We start from the raw sequence: 22,805 nt of genomic DNA, 5'->3' as shown, positions 1-22,805 counted from the left end.
AAGACTTAATGTTTAAAGAGTTGGATGATGTAAGGGTATTTCTACAGAGAATGAAGTTGCACAACCAGTTGAAGATTATTTTTTAAATGTTTTTTAACATTTCAAAAGTGTTATTTCTTAAACAGTAGAAAAGATGTGCAAGAATTTTGTAACAAAGTGCTTCCGCTTAAAACGTGTGAGGGTCTCCCCCAAGTTTCTCCTTCAAGATCCCACCAGAATTAGCTCAATTTCATAGAATCGTATAATGGTTTAGGTTGGGAAGGACCTTGAAGATCACCTAATTCCAACCCCTCTGCCACAGGCAGGGACACCTTCCACCCGACCAGGTTGCTCAAAGCCCCATCCATTTCACAAGCCATTACATTTCATTGAAATAGGGTTCAGCTGAAGCTAGTCCAACAAGGTCCTTGGGAAACAAGCTGATAACCTTCTTATCAATGATAACAAAGCCTCTTGTCATTAGTAATATTATAGACTTTTCCCTGAAAAAAAAAAGTTTGGATTGAGACTATACCCTGCTTATTCTGAAGCAATTGCTTTGTAGTATTCAGTATTTTCTGCAAATAAGTGTTTAAAGCATTTTTTAGCTGTGAAGCCAGTGTACTTTTCTAACAACTCTGATTTGAATATAAAAATCTCAAGTTTGACACATACAGTGAGGAAAAAAGCATATGCTCCATTTCAGAAATAAAACTGACTAAGGTATGAAGCTAACATAAAGTCAGAAGACACACACACCCCTACACATACCTCCTCCTCAAGCTGCCTGCAACCTGTTCCAACCCGTGCAAATCCCTGGCCAACACTCAGGCAGCCTCTGCAGCTCCCCCTTCTCTCACCCGCTTGCTTAGAGCTGGTGCTGGCCACCATCCAACAGAGCTAGCTAGCGTTCTGCCAGCCTCTGCTTGCGTGCAAGCTTGGAGACCAGGCTGAAACACACTAGCCTTGCAGAACACACATACAAACGCTGCAGCAAGTAGCCAAATAAAACTTAAGAGCCCACTTCCAATCTAAAATCGCTATCATCTAAATGGATTTTGGGAGGCAGACTGCAGTGGCACAGGTCATTTCAAGTTCACAAAAGTTCCAAAGGGGACAGCAGAGGAAAGTACCATCACCAGGGAAACACCAGCTTGGAAAGGAGCACTCAATGCCCATTGCTCCTCCTCTCTGCGTCACTGGAGGCTACAGCCCATGCACCCATTGTGCACCAGTCTTAAAAACAGAGTACATCTACACTTGGTAACTTGGCATGGATCTAAATCTACTCTCACACAAGACTTGGCCATTGCCCGCTTTAAGTCAAACCCTTGCTAACAAATCTCCACAGGGTTAGCACCAGAGCAGGGAGGGGAGAAGATCAGGGCACACTTCATGCACACCCAAGCTCCCAAAATGAATATGCTACCACTCACGCAGAGCTCAATTCTTTGTAGACACTAGGCAGGGAACAGACACTTTGAGGTAAGGGATAAAGGGCTTTGCATGCCCATCAGCCCTCTCTGCCTGCTGTGAAAAGGGAACATCAGGCACACATCTGCTCTGCTTTCTTTGTGCTGTCTGTCCCCTTCCATCTGTCTTACCTAGGACCTGCCTGCTGCATTTCTGTGACTAATTAAATGATGTCAGGCTCCAACTGCAGTTTGTGTAGGGGGCTGTTCTGGAAAAGAGGAGGACTACATAGGAAACAGTGGCCTGCATACAAGCTTCACCCCTCACAGAGGGTGAGCCACTTACCACAAGCAAGGGGCTGTGGAGCCCCTCTTTGCTGCACGGCACCACCCACCCACCCCCAGCTGCAAGACTGGGTCCCTAGAAGCTATCACAACACACATACAGTTTCAGAGCAAGAGGAGAAGCAGCAGGTGTCCCTGTGCTGCATCCACTCAGCTCACTGAAGGCCCAGCCTCAGACACGTCGGATCCCCTTGGGCACTTGGCTGAAGATACAGCTAATGACTCACTCAAAAGCAGGGAGGAGAGATCCCTCTCCTAGCATAGCCTTACTGAGGGAGCTGAAAGAAGAAACAGAAAAATGAATTTCAAGGCATTTCAATAACTTGTATAATCAGATTTAAATCTGAATGCCTGAAAGGAGAAGATAATTGAACACAATGGGGCCATATTTCAGTCATTTTGCAAGACGCTGCTGCTCGCTAGGATTAAGTGGTTGTCTTTGTGCACCTAGCTGGGTGGTGACGCTTTAGATCGTCTGCAGTTCTGTTATCAAGATCAGCTATGTATGTAAATAGCAGGAACTGGTTTCACCAGAAAAACGAGGCAACTCTTCTGCCTTCCCAAATCACAGCTAGGATACTTCACGGGGAATCTGTGTGCTGAAGGAGCAGCAAGATATTGGGAAGCAAATCTATACAGAAAAATATTCATTGGCAATTTCTTTCCATCAGAAAAACAGTAAGAGATCTCAAAGTGATCTCAGAAAGGCCCTGCCAAAGCCTGGGTACCAGTGTGACTCAGGCCTCAGAAGCAGTACGAGCATAAAGTGATTTAAGTGCATTTCCTGTTTATAAGATAACGCCACCTTCAGCTGATTAAACACCTGAGTCTGGAAGTCTGTAATTAGCAATAAGGCTGATAATTTCTAGTTCAAATACAATTATTTATGTAACTGCTACCAAGTACCTCTGAGTTTGTTTCAAGCACTTACATTTTAATTAAAAAGGTTAAGCAAGAAGTTCAATAGATTTGGACACTTCCACAGAAAAACCATCCTCCCCAACTCCAAACTGAAAAATAAGGTAGTTTTAGCTCTTCCAGGAGGCAAGATGCTCCAGTCTCAGATTTACTCAGCATCCTCATCAACACCGTCTGTAGCTGGCAATAACTTCTTTGGACCTGGCAGTAAAATTATGCCTTTAATGCCTCTGCCAGAGACCATATTTCATAGTGCCTCCGCAAGACACTAATACAAGCCAAGATCACAAGAGTCTTAAGTGCCTAGCTCCTCTTCCTTTTAGGGAAAAAATGTGGACCTGTACCTACCTTCCTGACTTCAAACAATCTTCTTATTTATTTTTAGCAACTTTATCACAAGGATTGGCAATACAATTACTAAAAGGATTTAAAAAAACATCACAAACCCGAAACACACACAACAACACAACAAAATTAATACAAATAAACCAACTGTGTTTGTATAAACTCTGCAGTTACTATTTTAAGATTGTTTAATTGAAATGTCTGTCACTCTCCCAACACCAAGTTATACTTTAGCTCAGATAATTTGTCTGCTCCCCAGTTTGAGTCTTGTAACTGCATTGTCCAGGTTTCAACAGCCGTAAACATACTAACATGATGCAATGGCAATTAAAAGCTCAGTCAAGATGATTTCCTTTTGCATGAAAAAAATGCATTCCTTTCTAAACAGCAGTTTCACCTGACTCATTTTTCTTCCTACAGCTTGTGTGCAAAACAATTAGCTGATGTTATTTGTAAGAACATCTGTTCCTTCACCTGATCTTTCACTGTAGGCCTCCTAAGTAATGAAAAAAAAAAATCAAACTGCTTTTCTTTAGACTTAATCCATTTAATAAGCAGGAGAAAAAAATCCGCAGGGGGCATGACTGCATATAACAAAGTACCTAAAAGACATTACTTCTGAACTTTCATGTTCCTTACCTACAAAAGAGTCCCACCTAGATTACTTAATACAAAAGTAGCTAAATACAGAAGCAAACAATGGCATACCTCAGTCGCACTTTTCCCTCCTTACTCTCCCAGAACTGGACTCTCGCATCTCTGATCTGTATTTGAGTAACAGTATCTGTATTTGATTAACTATTAACAGCCCCCAAATATTGGTCAGAAAAAAAGGTCATTGAGGAGGGAGACAATCCCCTTGGAAGCAAGAGTGACTGCAAGATTTTTGGGGTTTTTGTTTTGTTTTGGGTTTTTTTGTTGTTTGTTTTTTTTTTTTTTTCAAAAGAACTCTCAAAAGATTTATTCCACTTTTACTTAGCACTTCAGATGTAATAACTGATCTGTGCCATTTACTTTTCAGCAACTCATAGAAGGATACATAAATATCTTTCAATCAGGACTACAGTGAAAACCAGTAGGAGCATATTAGACGAACTGCAACAGTAGTTACATAGTTAATGCAGTAGTGACCGTAGCCAGCTACAGGAACTGTGTTGGTATAAATTATACTAGTCATCTCCTTAAGCCTGCGAGTAGCCCTACTGCATTTGAAATTACATGGATGGTAACACTCACCAAGCGATCACCCCCAAACTATTTTTCTTGTGAAATATCTAATTTGATCTCTTTCTCTTCTACCTTAAAAAACAAATGCAGATTTTACTCTTAGTCATTTCTATATTAAAAGCTGCTACCAGATTTGATTGAAACATTTTCAGCAAAGACAGACCACACATAATTTTTGTTTAACTGCATACAAAAAAGGGTCAGCTATTGGGAGAAGTGTATCAGCACAAGCTGATCACAGCTACAGACACACCATGGTTCAGACATTACTTCTGAACTCTCATATTCCTTACCTGCAAAAAAAGTCCCACCAAGATTACTTAATACAAAAGTAGCTAAATACAAAAGCAAAAGAATGGCATACCTCAGTCGCACTTTTCCCTCCTTACTCTCCCAGAACTGGACTCTGGCATCTCTGATCTGTATTTGAGTTTAGTAATAGTCCACAAATATTGGTGAGAAAAAAAGGTCATGAAGGAGACAAACAATCCCCTTGGAAGCAAGAGTGATAGCAAGATTTTTTTTTTTTTTAAAAAAAAAAAAAACAGGAATCTGATCACATCTCTGATCACATACCTCCACTCATTCTGAACAAGGGGGGATTATCTTGACTCCTGGTGGGTAGGAACAGTGGCAAACAGAAGCTAAGAGGTCCTATGAGCAGGCTGAAGTCCCGAATCCTGAAATCCGTCATTGCCCTAGGGGCTTTAGCGGGTTGCAGTAACAAATACACAGCCTGAACGTATAACTGAAGTTAAAGCTTGTGCATGAATATCCATTGAACATATAACTGAAGTTAAAGCTTGTGCATGAATATCCCAAGTGTAGGCTTTACTGACTCTTCACGCAACTTCAATAAAAAAAGCACTACCTAAAAAAACTCACTTACTCCATGTAATTTCTAAAACGCTGCCGGTATCACCAAGGAATCTTGACATAGATCAATTACTGCATAACCATCTGCTGCATAGGATGATACAAAATATAACTTCCAGAGTAGTCATTAGTGTAGAAAAGCCGTACACTCTTGTCTAGAACGCCCTTAGGTTTTTGGATTGGTAAGTATGTGTCCCACATCACCTAAACTTCGACAAAGGATTTCAGATTTTTATTATTATTTTTTTTCTTGAACACCTCCTGGAGTATTTTCTACCACTAGCTGCTGCTAATGACTTAATTAAATGTACCTCTAAACAATCACATCCTGTAGAGTTTTGTTTACCTGTCTTCTTTCCCTACAAAGGGATGCAAGTAGCTCACCTGCAGCAGACTTGAAAAAGACAATGTTACACCTCTACTTGTTTGTAGAAATACTTAACAACAAAGCTGTAACCAAACCAGAGACCAAAAAAGAGCTTAACTTCTATATCCTAGATTTGCCTTTTAAAGCTTTCATTCCATAAGCTATGAACTCCCTTCTCATTAAACGGATATCATAATTCTAGCAACTCCATGCTGATTTTCTGAACTATATTGCATTTCTGATGGTTTGTTCCCAGTGACTTACAAAATAAGTAAATCACACAAGTCCGAAGTATTTTCTTCCTCATCTATTAAACTTAACTTTCAGATTCTAGACTAATTCTTTAGGTGTGTGTAATAATAATTCATACTATATAGAACTTACCACTGCTGCAGCTGGGTAAGCTTATTTAGACAGGGCACCAACTACCTGCCAGTGTTTGATCAGAACAGGCTGAAACCTGATGGCAGTCAGATCTAGCCAGTGCTCAGTCTGGAGCTGCATCAACAGCAATAAAGAGATTCCCAGGGTGAAAATAAGTGAGAAAAACACTTCAGCCTCATCTGCCATGTTCAAGGGCTAGTCAGAACTACAGTTTACCGTTTCTTACTATTTTAGAAGTCTGCTTCTTTATAATCAGGGCTGCCACAGGACATAAAAAAAGCACCTGTTCTAGAGATTCCAGATAGGTAAGCAAACAACATACCAGTGTTACAAGTACAGCAAAAGCTATTTATATTAAAGTTACAACATTTCAGGAAAAAAAAAACCCCAGCATAAGTGAGTTTAAGATTTTTATTCTTTTCAGAGACCTACAGCATTTATCCAATTCTCATCCTCCTTAGATTCATAACGGCAAATAAAAAGGACGCTAAAAATCATCCTCTGATGCCACAAGTAATGATGTCTCTCCTTCACAACCCAAGCATTTGGAGGCACAGATGAGAAGAAAAGCTTTTTTTCCAGGAGTAACACACCAAGTATACAACATAGGAGGTGAAGCAACTGTCAGAGTGCTTTAAATACCAGTCTGCCAAAACATAGTTACTGATTTAACAAGCCCAGTAAACCATTCCCAGAGTGAACATGAGTCTTTCAGAGAAAGGTGGGAGGAGCATTCAAATGACTATAGACGCAAGAAATATTTCCTCTAATCCTTACTAGTCTTGGGCCTCAAAGTATGTCAACTCGTACCTGTGCTGCAATAAATTATCTTCCAAATTGTAATGTATATCTGCATCCCTCCCGTGCAGGTTTGAGTCATGTATGTTTACTTGTGCCAAGAATACGATATTCTCACACACTCCCAACAGACTAGCTCTCTCTCATAGAAACCAAATCCATGTTTGTCAAAATTCAAAATCCTTTTTCAAATCTGGTGCAACCTCCCTTGTTCTTGTATTATGAAAAATAAAATGCTTACCTTCACTTTTCAGTGTATCATTTATTTGCTTCTGTTGTTGTACTCCTTCACACTGACCAACTCTTTAAACTGACATTACACTGGAATCAAACTGGCTTTTTTGAAGCCTATTTTATTTCCAACACCTTCCTGGCACCCCACATATCCAATTTCTTAAACAAGCCTCCCAGATAAAAACAGTTTTCTGAAATGTCCACTTGATTTCAACTCTTCACACCTACCTTTTCATTGAAAGGGAAGGACTTACTTTTTTATTCTTTCTTTCCACAGGCATTCTTCTTATTGTAGACAAATATGAACTTTCTTTGACTGTTTATTAATAGAAACTAGAGTCCCCAGACAGAACAACTTCACTTTTGATGCAAGGATCCTTTTCATTAGCTTCCTCATTCACTTTTACCTTCTTCATTACAATAGGAGAATACTTAGGACTTTTCATGTGTTTCTTCTTCCAAGGACATTACATTTAGTTATATTTCAGTACGAAGAGCGTAAAAAGGATAAAATGTGAATTCAGAATCTTGAGATAGAGTTTCCAGATGGAACTTAATTTCCAAAGCATCTTTGACTTTCATCATTTCTATTTGCAGTTGCCAAAACTAGAACCATTTAATCCAAAGTAGATGCACGCTTTACAGATTCCAGTAAAGAGGGTAACCCCTAATATTAAGTTCACAAGCAAGCTTTTTTTCTTCCTCCAGCAAGGTTATAAAAATTCTAGCTTTGTCCACTTCCAGGGAATAGTCTTCAAAAAAAAAAAAAGAAACAAAAAACCCCACAACACACCACCAAAACCCACAAAAACAAAAAACCACCCACCTTAAAAACAGCAGTTAGTACCACTACCAGTTTAAGAATTGCTTACAGTAGTACAGAAAAAAGACTTCTTTCTCAAAATTATTCAATAAAGCTAAAAAACAAAAGAATATTTTGGATAGAGAAGCGAAAAAATTACGCATTGTAGGATTCTCTTCTTTTCTTCCTTACGTGTTAATTTTTCTGATAACCTTCCTTCTCTCCACTCACCATAGTCAGGAAAGAGATTATAACCCAGAGGCTCCCAACCCTAGCTTGCTGCTAATTACATGTGCTAACAGCACCTATTGAGCATTCATGATACCTGGCCTGACTTCCAGAGGCATGGCACAACTGCCTACTCCCACTCAAATCCATGAAAAATTGAAGTCAAACCAGTCAGGCTCTAACATTCGCATTTGGTTTCCATCATCAGCAAAGCAAGAGTACATACTCAGAAGAAATTAATCCTTGGAGCAAACCAAAGTTGTCAGAAACGTGCAGCCTCTCAAAGCCAATAAATAACCCAGGCAACCAAAGCCGATCCCTGGATGCTACCTCAGGCTAGCCTTGCTGTCGTAGAAATTCCTTAGTGCTACTGACTTAAGAGTAGGAACGAGCATAACAAACCCACACCTGCCACAGGATACTAAGATCATCCTTTGTCAAACGTTAGTGACACATGTTTTGCACCCTGCAAGAAGCTGCCTTCCGTGTTATCACATACACATTTACTATGACTCAGTATTTAGGGAGTTTTAATGATTTGTTTATATAGTCAGCAGTTGATCATCAACTATGCAAGTTATTAAAACACATTTTCTGTCTAGAAAAGCAGGGAAAGATGCCAATGCAATAACATTTTAATTAGAAGACCTTAGCTTTTGCCTTGAATTTGTGACCTTCTGCCTCATGTTACTTCTAAGTTCAGTCCCCTCAAGGCTAAGAAAATGAGTACCCACAGCCTCCTATAGCCAGATGGGTAGAGGTTTTTAAAATTAATCAGTGACAAACAGTACGGCTAGAACTTTACAAGCCACAGCACCATCTCACAAGAGGCAAGTATTTACACAATTCCTTTGTTTAACTGCAAGGTCATATTTGCAGAACCAGATAAACAGTAACTTCAAACAAATACTGAGGTCTTGAAGTATAAATCATAGACAGAAGGTAACCACTTAATCATAGCAGATAACACCTCACACTCTCTTAGCAGCTGCCACTGCACTGAAGAATCCCATGCCCCTCAAGTTACAGGCACACATTACTACAGGAAGCAGAAAGTGGTACTGAGAGGACACACGATGCCCTGCACTGTACATGCCTAAAGCTCTGTTCAAAGAAACTTTTAATCTTCAGCATGTGTTTCAAACCTAAAAGAGCAAAGCCAATACCACAGTTACATTCTTCATATATTATACTCTTCTGACTTTATTTTAGATTGCCAAGCTTACCAAGGAAAGACTGACTTGCTAACTGCAAATCCAACAGACTGACTCCAAGACCTAAACAGGTTTCCTCCTCACATAAGCTACCAACTGCATTAACCATGGTACAGAAACCATCCAAGAGTTAGTTTACACAGTCTAATTTTCCATCTAATGAGAGCACAACTGGCAGTTACAACATCTGCGCAGCATGATTTGCTATCGATTCAAGTACAGATACAGCTGTGCACGGGCAGGACACTCCTGTATCTTCTTTGACACTGTAGGAACAGTGGAGAAAATAGTGAACAATCCAAGTACTCATTCTCTAGCAACACAATTCTAAGACCTGCTGGGATTCATTCAGCCTGTCCCACTTCCATTGGCTCTAGGCTACTGTCGCTCAGTTTAAAAGTACACACGCATTTTCGGGGAAGTTTATGCTAGGGCCTGAGATGCAAAACCAATGTTCCGACCATTAGGATATTCACTTAGTTTCAACAGAAGGCATGAAAAGACATACAAGCTAGATTTATAAATAAGGGAGTGGGGAAATCCAATCCCCCAGTTCTGTTTGCAGCTCTGCCACAGATTCCCTACAGCCTTTGCTAGTTACTTAATCTTTCACCTGTTGAGCACAATGAACACTCCAATGACCTCATCAGGACAAAGACACAGTAGTACAGATGATGTTCCTATGCACAAGCTGAAGCAGACAATTTACTGAGGCCACCTGACACAGAACCTGAGTCAGACTGTCAGAGCTGTGAGGAAGGGAATCTAAGTCTCTCATGAGATCAGGTGTTACCCTACCAAACTAACAGCAAAACATATGCTCTAAGTCTACACCCATAAGTTTACCTTCTCTCATGTCATTGAAAAAAAAAATCCATCAAAAGCATGAGAGGAATATTAAAGACAGCATATATTATGACATCCTCCACTTTCAGTGAGGCATCTCCCTGGATAGGAGCAAAATTAAACCCCTTCTTTCTGCCCTTCTTATTCACAAATCCCATTACTTATACAGAACACAGGAAGCTTATTTACTCTCATGGAAAACAAATGTGTTTACTTGACAAGAAACAGACACTAGGAAAGCACATCGGTAGAACTACCCAACACTGAGTATCAAAATTCAGCCCTTACCGTTAAAAAACATCAACAGTATCTTTCTAAAGGCATAAAAAGACATTGGATAGGTTAATGAACCATGCAAGGAAGTGGGAGACAGGACTGGGCACAGAAGCCAGAAGTCCTGTCGCTAACTTGATACATGACATCAGGTAAACAACTTCATCCCCTCAGTCTCAGCTTACACTTTAGTAAGCTGATAATGATAAAATTACCTACCTCACTACATAGGTGGAGAACACCTTACTAATTCATGACTACAAAGCAACTTGAGAACTGCAGATATAAAGCTAGTACATATACACACATATACAAATTAAAATATATACTCTATTTATAAATAAAACACAAGTTAAAAGAAAGATGAAACACATTACCCAAAAGCTCCAGTCAGCACTCCAACTGTATTGAGCAGGACCCTGCATTTTCTCTGTGCACGAACTAAGAGTCTCCTCTGAATCAGCAAGTAGCTGGCTAATAAGACCATGATCCACTTCATGAACTTCCTGTGAACAAAGAAGCAAGGTATGCAATTCAACAATGAAGGAGAAAGGTGAAATAAGAAGATAGTTAATCCATTTAACAACTATATATTAAATAAAACTTGACATGCTAGTTTCACCAAGGCAAGTGGCATAGAAACACTTCCCACTGACAGCCTTTTCACTGATTTTACATTTTTTTCCAGAGTATACTATATTTAATTATTACTTACATTTTTATCAGAGTATTTTATGTCCACGGCAGCCCCTCAACTGCACAGACATTTAGAGCTGGACTAACATCAACACAAGACATCAGTGCATAACATGCAGCACCTCTCAAGAATCTGTGGGACCTTTCAAAATGTGAGAAAGGCCACGAAGGTGTGTAGCATTTACCAGAGGACTGACATATATTATTACAATACAAATACATCAAATATTTATACTTATTGTTAGTTACACTCTAAATTGTATATTTTGTCATATATAAACAAAAGCACAGCACTTCAGAGATAAGTAGTTCTATTCCTATCACTTACTATAAAGATAAGCACTCTTCTGTAGCACTCTCCCTCAATATCAATATTCTTCACTCAGGAGGTCAGTTTTACTTTATGAAGGGAAACTAAGCCACAGAAAGACACTTGTCCCAAGCCACCCAGCAAAGTGGTACAAAACCAGCCCGAGGGACTCAACCAATACCTAACACCACCTGCACTACTGGATCCATCAGAAAGAGGTGAAGTTGAGTTTCCAGCCCAGAAACAGCTCAAACCCAAACCGATGCTGGCACACATGCATGCCCATGGCTAGGCAGGGGCCAGTGCTCCAGCCAAGCCCGCTGGCCCAGGCTGGGGCTACGGTGGAGAGAAGACAACGGGGTGAGGCAGCACCCAGTCACCTCAGGCAGGCTACGTGGCGGGGGAGAAGGGCTCTGCTCTCCCCGAGTTTTCCACAAAAAAACAACCACCAAAAACCACCACACGGACTCCCTGCAACTTCCACCAGTTGCCGCTCCGCCGCCCCGGCTTCCCCTCACACAGCCGACAGACCCCTGCGTGCCGCGGCACCGCCGCTCCCGACCCCACCATATCGCCGGAGCTCCGCGGCTGCCACGGCAACCCCGTCCGGATGTTTCTCGCCACCCCGACAGCCCTGACCGACCCCCCCCTCCCTTCGCGGGCCGCCCCTCCTCACCGGGGGCCCGCAGCGCCGGCGCTTGCCGGGCCCGGAGGGCCGCCGCCCCCCAGGGCCGTGCCCGTCTCGCTCCCAGAAAACTTTCCGGGCGGGGGGTGGCGGCGGCGGAGCGGCCCCGCACCCCCGGGCGGTGCTTCCCAGCGCTGTCCGCGGGGGCCACCCCGCCGCCGGGCCTCCGGGGCAAGCCCCGCGGCCTCGGCCCGCCCGTCCCGTCCCCCGGGGGGAAGGAGCGGGGCTCCCGCCCCCCACACCTACCTGCGCAGCCCGCCGCCGTCTCGCCCCGGCGGGGGCGGCGAGGCAGCGGCCGGGGGCATGGAGCCCAGCGGAGGGGCAGGCGAGCGGGGGAACGCGCAGACCGCGGCGGCGACGCTTACCATGGAGGGGGGCGAGGGCGGCGCGGCGGCCACTAACTGCCTCAGCGGGGCGCACGGCGGGGCCGCGGCCGCCATTTAAAGGGGCAGGCGCCGGCCGGGCCGCCGACCCGAGAGGCGGTTGCCAAGGGCGAGCGGTGGCCGCCTGAGGAGGGCAAAGGCGTGAGGGCGGCGGCGCCTCCGTTCCCTCTCCTCGCTGAGGGGAGGGCCCCTTGGCGGCTTCCAGAAGGGTTAATTTACGAAGCCTCGGAAAGTTTTAGCAAGGAAAAAACTCTTGGCTGCGGGGAGGTGGAAGGGGGATGGGGCCTCCGCTGCCTCCCGCCTGAGGGAAAGCCCCGCCGCCCTCCCCTTGCGCCCAGCCCCGGCAGCTGATTAAACAGCGTCTGGGCAGCAAAAGCGGTTCCTAAATCTAACTGGGGGCGGGCGGGGGGGCAGGTTTGGGGTTCCGTGAAAAACACCGCCGAGAGCCCGCTCCAGGGGGACACCTAGGGGGAGAGAGGGGAAGGGGAAGGGAACCCTCTGCTGGGTGCTCTTGAGGTGCCCCGGGTTCGGCCGCTCGCAAGCATGGCCGCTGTGACAAGCCTTGAGGGGCCGGCTGGGGCCGGACCCCGCGTCCCCAGGCCGTGCAGGGAGTGAGGTGGGATAAAGGCAGTCGCTGGTGGGGGGCTCCTCTGAGGGAACCCGGGCTCTTGGCGTTAAACTGCTGCTGAGCAGCACCCGGTGGTTTCTGCCCAGGCTGTGGGCACCCCGGGGGTTTGAAATGCCGGGCTCCGAGTCAGGCAGCGCCAGGCCGTGCCCCTCAATTCAGGGGACACAAGCAGAGCGGTGACGGCTTGCACATTTGTGCCCTCGGGTCACCTCGCAGGGAAAAGAAGAGCCCCGTGAGGTGGAAAGAAGTCTCCACTTTGCTGGGAGGCTGGCTGGTAGATGATGGAAAAGGATGGATGGATGGCCAAGGGACGGAGGAGTAGAGCAGCCTGGTGTGGCAGGGCTGTTTCTTCCTGCTCTTCGTTTTCTCTCACCGCTTCCCCAGAAAGTGGGTTGAGGCTCCCCCTGAAGGGACATCTCTGGGCCCTGTGATATCTGCCTGCCTAATACATTAGTAAAGGTGCCAGAAGTCCCGGTGGCTGACGTCACCTCCCAGTTGTTGGCCCAGGCAGGACAGCTTTAACACCGTCGACTCTGAGTGTCCAAAATTTACAAGAAAGTGTAAAAATCAGCGTGTGTTTCATTTCATTTTTGTTGCTTGCTTCCTTGATTTGGACCTCTGAAACACAATTTTTTCAAGCTTTTCTCAGCAACTCTCAGGGGACCAGTTTACCTTGCTTTTTGTCCAAAAACTCAGATTCTCTCTCAATCATAATACTCAATCAAACATATCCAAGTGGGAGAAGCTTCCTGTTCAACCGATGGCTGCCAGCAAAAAAACCCTTTGTATTCCCTCAGTTAAAAGCTGGCTGACCTGACAGTTTCACTCAGGCACGTCCTATTTAATGGACAAGGGAACTGCTGTTACAGGATGAAGTGAAATGAACATAAACAGCATTTGCAGGAGCAACAGTAGTATGTCTGTGACAACACACTTGAAGTTTTTTTTAGAAAAACACCAAATACTTGGGTTTAAATCAGACAGTGTTTGGAATGCCTTTGGTCCTGCTCCATCTTCCCACACTGACTTCTCTGACACGCAGTCACGGCCAGTACTCTAAGCCAGTAACTTCGTCCCAGTTGCTCTTTTGTCTGCCAGGTGCCTTTGACTCTACTGGTTATCCCCTCCTCGAACCCTTGATTGTTTTTGACTCCTCTAACTTTCTCCTTTCATAGATTTTTATTTTTTCTTTGCTGACTAACACTATGGCGGTACTTCCTTCAGAAGACCGTCACAATCTACCTTCCAGCTTTCTACTGAAGTGCTATATTGCTCTGCAGTTGGTCCCAGTTATCTTCTTAATATATAGTTTACTTTGGAGTGATTCCTTCCTGGTAATCCCAGGTCTTCCCTTTCTCCCAACCCATTTCAAACAGAGAAGAAATATTTGCCTTTTACATTCTTTTAGCCATACTCCCTCTAGACTATCCTGCTTTTGCTGATACAGGTGTGACCACATCAAAGCTAGAGCAACAAGTGGTCACTCAAGGAAAAGGGTTTTCTTCTTGACTTTGCTCTGTCACCAGATTTTTGCAAATCAGATGTGGAATTTCTTGAAACTGTTGTACAGCATCCACATGCAAAGATGCAGATCACAGAATTTATTAAAAGTGTATTCAAGAAAGCCATATGGCAGTAGCATGATGACAGATTTCCTCATAGTGTGATGGGGGCTTTTGGGGGGTCCTTTTTGCTTTCAAATATGAATAAAAGCAGAAATACTCGTGCCTCTCAGCTGAATTGTGCTTTGTGTTTTAACAGATGTGGAATTCAGTCCTTACTCGATGCTCAAGTACAATTCCATTATCTGAAGAGTCCTAAAGATAAGCAAAATCACTAGATAAAGCCAGCAGGTTTGTGGAAACGTGTGCCATAGTCCCTAATCCCATTCCTGAGGGAAAAGGAGTTGGCCAGCTATCCAGGGCGGCATGTGCTCGGTACGGTGGTGGCACTGCTTGGCAAGGCTGGATGCTACAGGTTTGGGACTGCTGGAGCTCTTCCCACAAAGCAGTCCTGTGTAGGTACCTGTGTGTAAACCCGGACTTCCCGTTCCAGAGCCCACCTGCTGGTTTTGCGGATAGGCCGTCTGCTTTAGCGGTTTTCCCCTCCACCCTGGTGGCGTAGATGTGCTTTACTTCAATGGAGTTTAAGTAATCAACTTTTGGTGAAAAAGGATTGGTTCTGCACTGGAAAAAAATACTTTGGGGAATGCATTTTACCTATAAACACCATGTGTATATAGCCACAAAGATATTTAATTCCTATAACTTCTTTCATGGTAAATTAGAATGACAGGAGTCCGGCTGCTCAGAAAATCAAGCCAATGCTCTTTCTCATCTCCACTAGGGAGGGGGTTCAGCAGAAGAGAGGTCTCCTTTTGAGTATCTGGCTATTCTGTACTCAGCCCAAAGTTCTGGTTTATACAAGGCCAAAGCGAAAAACAACAGATTATCTTCCCTCTGCTCTCTGAGCATTTTCGGCATCTTCTCTGGGAGAGATCAGAACAGCCCCCGGGAACTCATTGTTGTCACTTCAAAGGTGGCTGTCATCCAGGCAGCAGGCAGAGCACTGTGAGCTCGAAGCTGTGGTAACTTTAGTAAGTGTGACATTCACTGGGCAGAATGTGAGGTCCTGTTGCAATAACGCACATATTTTTTTGCCCGTACTACCGGAGGGAGAGACGGTGAGGCCATATACTTCAGCAACTATGAGCCAGCACATTGGGAAGCTCTGTAGATCTGCTGTGTCTTCATTCCTCCTCTATTTGCTGACGGGTGAGTACTAAACCGCCTTCCTTAATTAGAAGAAATATAGCTTATTCCTAGAGCTTGGCTGGAGAGGTTCTCTTCCTTTTTTTCAATACACAACTTTCCACTGAGGGCTTCCTCAGGATGCGGGAAAACTGTTTCTAGTATTGTGCACTGCATTAAAGCATACTTTTCCTTATAGATACATTCATGTTTAGCTAATAGAAATGTTCAGAAAGAGTATGTTTGCTTGTCTTTCAAGAAGAAAGGCTGTGTATCATCATTGCTAGAAGCTTCATTTCTATTTTGGTTCTCTGAGGTATTAGCAACCGGTTATCATCACAAGGTAGTTATTCATGTCCATTTGCGAAAGCCAACCTCAGCACAGGGCAAAAGTCATATAAATTAAGATAAGTAATGTGCAGTCATTGATCACTTAATCATAGACAACTGGGAGCTGGATACAGCTTGTATAGCACCCTCATGGCACCATCTGAATGTGAAGTTGAGCTCTAAAGCCCACAAAACCATGCGAAAGACAGTCATTCCAGCATGAGAGGGTTTTTATGTGTGGGTTGGAAATTGAGCCCTATTTGCCCTCAACGTCTCCTCTATCTATTGAGTGCGAACAAAGGAGAGGAGGCTCAACTGGAAAGATCAAATTTTGCACTGACTTCCACCCACCGTTTTGGTTCCCTCATACTGTTGGCAGCTGGCAGAAGCAGCTTGCAGGGCTGCTCGGGTTTACTTGGCACCAAAGAGCAAGTTAGATGCTCCAGGACTGGAGGAGAGCACAGGTGTATTTTATTCTTTCCTTTTGTCACCCCCCCTCCTCTCTCCTGCCTTGTGTATTTCTCATTCACAGCCAACGATATGGCTGTACATGGGAAAGTATCAACCTGCAGATGACGTAAAGGGGAGGCTGATGGCTTAGTAGGTGCCCTATTAATACTGGCAAATGTGGAGCACATTGTCACATTACAGAAGTCCCAGAGAGCTTTCTCCCCTCATGGTTGAAAACTGGCCATGAACTACCGACTTCATATGACAATGACCTATTAGATCATCTAATCATTTTTCCAGGTCAAGACAAGATCATCCGTGCTGTATTTTCTGTGCTCTGTCTAGCTCAAGTGCTTTCACCAAAAATCCTTTCATTCCTCTCCATCGGGAACTAAGCCCTACAACCCGCATGACAGGGGACCTACACATCACTCTGCTAATGAAGCGATTGACGTAAAAAGAGCTTTGAAGCAGAATCAACAAGGCATTTGGCATGGTATGCTCCCAGATGCCAATATGATAAGGGCATTGTGTATTTGAATACCAGTGAACTAGTATGTTCCAGTTTTGCAACCTTACAAAAGAAAAAGAAAGAAATGAAGAAAGAAAAATAGAGGCTATGCTGTGACCTTCTCAGTGGAGCCCCCAGACAGAGCTGGGATGAAACAATACAATCCTCTTGCATTTTTGATTTTCCTAACTAGCTGTAAGTTACATGATATGTATTGAATCAAAGATGTGGGATAACACAGATGACAAGGCCGGTTATTTCATAGTAGGAGGTGCAAATAAAACTCATGATGAACAGATGCAACATCAAAGCACATTGTTCCTGCCCAGTTATGTTCACTGTGCCACTTAGTGACTGTGTAAAAACAATACCTTTTACATCACTAAAAGGAATAAAAATTATAATTGTGTTGCAAGAGGTGTACATGGGGAGACTGGAATAGCTGTAGTGGAGAAGAAATTCTGCGACCTTTCCTTGAAAAGAAGGTTGCAGTAACACGTACTGATCTAGCTAAAGCAGCAGTATCCAGTGGAGGTCATGGTTGATGAACAGAGATTTAAAACAACCAAACATATCACATCAGAATATTTAATACACAAAGATGGTAATATGTCAAGGTACCATCAGCTTTGTCAAGTATTTCAAGTATACTTTGTACTTCGTCAAAGTACCTTGTCAAGATACTTCAACTTTTATGACTGCTGCATTGATACACTGTTATCTAATTGGAAAGGGAAAATCTGGACCTCACATTCCCCCGAGTAACTCCAGTGGAGTCATCGGTAAGATGATGTAGGAGCATGAGAATAATATTTCATCCGGTATCTTTAATAAGGACTAGTAATTTTAGGGGACTGGAACCAGAACTACAATAATATTTGGATTCCTAATTCTCAGGCATCCAGTTCCCACGGATTGGTGTTCCAGTTACAAGGCCCAAAATTTTTACTCTGAGGTAAAAGCACAGAGCACCAAACAGCTCTGAAGGGTTTTTCACATGCTTTGTTGTTGCCTAGTTTCATACCAAACTTGTATTTTATATATTTTTGCATCCATGAGTTATTTCTTGTCCGATATTTAAGCTGTGAGCTCTGTAGCCCATCCTTTTATAAGGCACCTAGAACATCAGGGCCCTGCTGTCTGACAGCAATTGTTACTGCTACTCCCATACGAGTTATAAATAATAGTAACTATGAATACAACTTGTGATTTTGTGCACAAGCATGCCTGGAGGAACCATTCAAGCAACTCTCAAGCCAATCATCAAGGGGTTTGCTTTTCCATTGCCTTGAGACACTTGTCCCTGAGCATTCAAGCTATTGTCATTGTGAAGCTTTACCAGACCCAGACAATAGCGTTTCACACCCTTTGCATGGCAATGAAAGACTCAAGGCAATGGAAAATCAAGACCTTTGCTGCGGGATTGTCATCAGTCCTTGAGAAGGTACCAACTAATATGAAGGGAGACTATTTCACTTGAAGAAAATAAAAACAACAGAAGACACTTTTTAAAAAATTAATTTGAACTCTTTCTTGGCGACAGCTGTTGGCTTCTTTTTAAGAGTTTGTTTTCCGCTCTTTTTGTTCCAGCTGGGGATTTGAGACAGCAACAATTCCTCTCATCTTCTGAGCCTAGGCTTGTTTCCAGAAATGAGATCCACCCGCACTACTCTTAGCTCGAGGCTGTTTGATACTATGATTAGCAGCTGCATGAGAGAAGGCAGATTTAAATCTGTACTACTGGCGTGTTGTCCATATTTTTCTAACAAAAAGTAGCAGGACAATGTGGTCCCTTCACAGAGAATAGATGTCACTCAGCATACTGTCAAGAGGCCTCTTAATTTTACGCATGATAGTTTGACTGTGTCTTCAGGTGCATCTTTTATTTATGTCTTTCAGGATGTTGGTTGTCAAAACGGAGTTGGCTATTTCATATGCCAAATGTTTTCACAACAACTCTTAAGTTATCAAAACTTACACGTCAAACGAAAGTCACAGCAACTCAAAGTTGTCAAAAAACAGTTACAGAAACTGGCTGCCCAGGCAGAATGACTTCATTGAATTTCTACTAGGCAAACAGAAAATCAAGTGCCATCTTTGTATTTTCCCACTCTATTTGTAAAGCAGATGCATAATAAACTTCAGCCAGTGCCTCTCACCACTAGCTTCCCCTGGCACAGGAACTTCTGCGTTATAAAATCTCTCGTTGTCTCTCATGAGCAGAGTGTTATCATGCTAGGGAAACTCACCCACGCCAGTGCTCTCAGTATCAATATCTGCAGAATGCTTACATGTCATCCCCCAGGTCGCTGGTAGCATCTGTTGGGGATTCGGTGTCTGGCAACGGAGATTCTTCCCACAGTTTCATGATTTCCTACCATGAATCTGGCAGGGCGTGCCAAAACTTCTAAGAAGCTCACATTATGTTTTGGGATACGGGCAGTTGCATTAGGATGCACACATATTCATTTTATTTGTCAGAACAGAGCTGCCTGTGTGTAAGTGTACAGGCATTTTTTACTTTGCCTCAAAAGCAATTGACTCACGAACATCAGGCCCTAAGACTTTTTGGGGTGGGAAGAAAGAGGTTAGTGTTCCAGGTGGAAATGTGGCTGAATGGACTCTAAATTTCACTCAAAGCCATTGGACAATGGCATTAATCTTCCCCTAGGATGTCAGTAGAAAGGAACTGAGTACCAGGAAAAGACCTATCTGTACACGTGAACATAATCTAAGCAGGAATCAGGAAAAACATCCCTATCATCATAATAGTGACTACCCGCAAGTCTTAATTCCAGGGGCCGTTCTTTGTGCTGGTTACAGGTCAGGAAAAGCCAGAAAGTTTATCAACCTGTCACCCTCAACCCTCCTCTTCTTTCTCTTTCCTGGTACAGATGTTGGTGTTAGTAGTGGAAGTGCAAGCAAGGAGAAAGCAGCTGTAACTCATACAACAGCACAGCCTTTGTTGTTGACAACACCTGAGCCGTGGCACCTTTTGGTGACTCAAACACCAGCCAAGGAAAAAGCCAAAGAGGGTGAAACTGTGGTCTTAAATTGCCACCTTAACAGTCCACGACGTCCCTCCCTGGCAGACCTGATGGTGAAGTGGTACAAAGAAGATGAAAAGGGGCAGATGGACCTGTTGGAAAACAATGTGACCGTCTTGCCAAATAACTCCAGGGTTTTCATGAGTGGAGACTTGTCCCAAGGGGATGCCTCCCTGGTGATCCTCAATGTGACAACCAGTGACCATGGTATTTATTTCTGTGAGGTTACACTTCCGGATGGGAAAGTGGTGACAGGAGATGGCACAAAGCTCAGGATCAGGAGGGCTCTGGGTAATATTTTATGTTATTTACTTCTTTTCTCCCTCTTTCTCCTCTGAAGCTCATGTACACGCTTGCAGAAAGAAGGAAGTTGGCCTGTTTGGCCTCCAGCAGATAGGGCCTGGTGTCATGGAGTGTAATTGCTCCATACCATTTTTCATTCTTTTCATAAGGCCAGCTAATTTTGATTGGGTTGCCTCTAGAAACAATCACACATCTAATATTGTAAGGAGAGGCATTTGCAACCAAAAAAAGAAGGAATAATTTTATCACTAAAATCAAAGTCAGTGCCAAGAGTGAAAGAGTCAGACAAGTTCTCTTGTACTCACAGCTCTGTTTGGCAGAACCCCCGACAGTGACAGTCAAGATACCACCTCAGGGAGCAGCTCCAAAGTCCTGTTTTTTTGACATTATTTGTCTCCAACCCACTAACTTGCACATTCATTCCTTAACTCTGGATGACATAAGTAATCCCACAATAAACATGAAGATCACATTATATCATTTCTGCTTAACTTCATAAACATTGAAATCAAAGTAGCATTAAAAGTGCCATGCTATGTTTTCTTAGCCCCACAAATAGACACTAGGCATATTAAGTAAGGAGATAACTTGCTTTGCCTTTATCATCTGGAAATGTCAAAGCAGCTTTCCTTTTTGTGTAGGCTAAACACATTCCAGTCCCAACAAATTGACACATCAAAAGGTTTATTATCTTATTACCCAATTAACAAAAAATAGCACCTTCTGTGTCAAGAGTAAATTATGCAAGTGCCATTTCCCCCTTATTCATTACCAAAGCTTCTAGCTCACTGAGATTCACTACGCCTGTGCCCTTTTGAGCACGGTTCTTCCCTTACTAATTTGTATAAAACTACTCAGTTTAAACCGTAGCTCTAACAAGGCAAGAAAACTGTGACCCCCGCAAGGGCTTGGTGAGGTCTCTGGTGAGGTCTCCCGTTGGCTTCATCTCATAGTCTCAGTAGCGCAGGTTGCTCTTGCAACGTCTGCACCCTGGCCAGTGTAATTGCCCTTCTGTGCTCCTGAGAAGATGAGATACATAATTTCTGCACTATACCTGAATTATAGGGAGAAGAGAATGTGAGAAATGTAATTCATAAAGAAAGGTCACGTGCCGCAAATCCAGACTGTTCAAAAACTTGTCTAAAATTAAAAGGAGAAAGTAGCTGACTCTGTTAACTTGTCCATTACAGAAAGCAAATGACATGTATTTTGAAGTGAAGTAAGCAATGGTTCTACAGCACCATCATGGCCCTCATTTTCCTGATGAAATGAACAGCCCCGCAAATGGATTTAAGCTACAGGATACCTCCGTGTATGAGGAAGGAGGGGTGTGGTTTTTTTTTTCTTGATGAGCTACAGCTGGGTTACTGGTGAGCTGTGGCTGTCCGTCCATTCGGCCAGGCAGCACAGAGGAGCAGCTGCTCCTGTGAATGGGTGGCCTAGCGCTTGGAAATCTGTCTGTGAATATGGTAGCAAAACTGTGCAAATTTTCTGGTGAAGCTTAAATACAACCACACAGAGATATGTAATGAATGTCTGATCACACTGTAATTGTAGATAAAACTGGAAGGCTTTTTAGCCATTTTTTTATTACCCTTCCTGGGTGAGTCACATGGCAAAACGACTATGGTGAGCATGAGGCAGTCACTTAAAATCTGATCAGATCAGTCTTGCGCCATGGCCCAGCCGGTTCTCTCTCTCTAAAGAGACACTCCTGCTCTGATAGACTCTACGCTACAGGGCAGATCCTCTCCATGCTGCATCCCATAACCCTTGTTACAGTTCATCCTACTGCGCGCACCTAACCAGAGGCTCTTCCTCAGTCATCCTTCAATCCTGACAAATTAAAAAGCCAGAATGCCGACGTGCTCTTACCTCAAAGAAAATGGGATTATCCCATGTCTGCCATACAACAGGCCCAAAGAGCAACAAATCATAGAAAGGACTTCAGAGGAGCTCTGCCCATCCTCTGGTGCTGCCTCCTTTGAGGGTAGGCAGGGAGACTGATGACTTTCTCACAACTGTCAAAGTATTTTTTTCCATTTTGAAATGAAGTATACAGCCTTGAGTCCCATTAATTCAGGTAGACGCATCTTTTGCCATCCCATAGCATCCATCTGTTAAGGGAGATTGCTAAGGAGATGGGGCTGTCCTGTCCCTAAACCCCCAGAAAGCATAGCAGCTTCCTACTTTGGAATGAAAAAAATCAATAACTCCATAGCGCAATAAACTCTCTCCCGTGTAGAAGCCCATGATTTCATGTCAGACAAGACATCGGCATAATCAATATCACAGTAAGCAGCTTCCTCTGCAGCCAGTGCAGAAAATGTGCCGGCTGCATTGCAAATATTTGCGTGGACGACGTCTTACGTTACTCTCTCTACCTTCCCTTCTCCCCCAGGCTTGTTTGGGATAGAGGAATCCATTGGAACCATCATAGGCGTTGTGGCGGCTGGTATCGGAG

General features: G+C 43.5%; 1 protein-coding gene across 4 annotated transcripts in view; it reads right to left on the bottom strand.

Moving 5' to 3' along the window:
• GRAMD1C (GRAM domain containing 1C) overlaps window positions 1-12,680 on the bottom strand; it is a 57,825-nt gene extending 45,145 nt beyond the window's left edge. The window contains exons 1-2 of one of the 4 annotated variants that reach the window (XR_010073179.1): window positions 12,305-12,679; window positions 10,626-10,754 (exon numbers count right to left, since the gene is read on the bottom strand). Coding sequence is in view for 3 of the 4 variants with exons in the window: in XM_063351194.1 (XP_063207264.1) it covers window positions 10,626-10,754; window positions 12,305-12,379 (204 nt within the window). In the remaining variant the exon portion in view is untranslated. Of the gene's footprint in view, window positions 1-10,625; window positions 10,755-10,963; window positions 10,983-12,304 lie in introns of those variants that run through there. The other 3 variants (XM_063351194.1, XM_063351174.1, XM_063351182.1) reach the window with 3 other exon arrangements.
• Window positions 12,681-22,805: the final 10,125 nt, after the last annotated feature.

Source organism: Chroicocephalus ridibundus, chromosome 1 (genome assembly GCF_963924245.1).
Source record: "Chroicocephalus ridibundus chromosome 1, bChrRid1.1, whole genome shotgun sequence".
Taxonomy (NCBI): Eukaryota; Metazoa; Chordata; class Aves; order Charadriiformes; family Laridae; genus Chroicocephalus; species Chroicocephalus ridibundus.
This window is presented reverse-complemented; position numbering and strand designations above follow the sequence as displayed.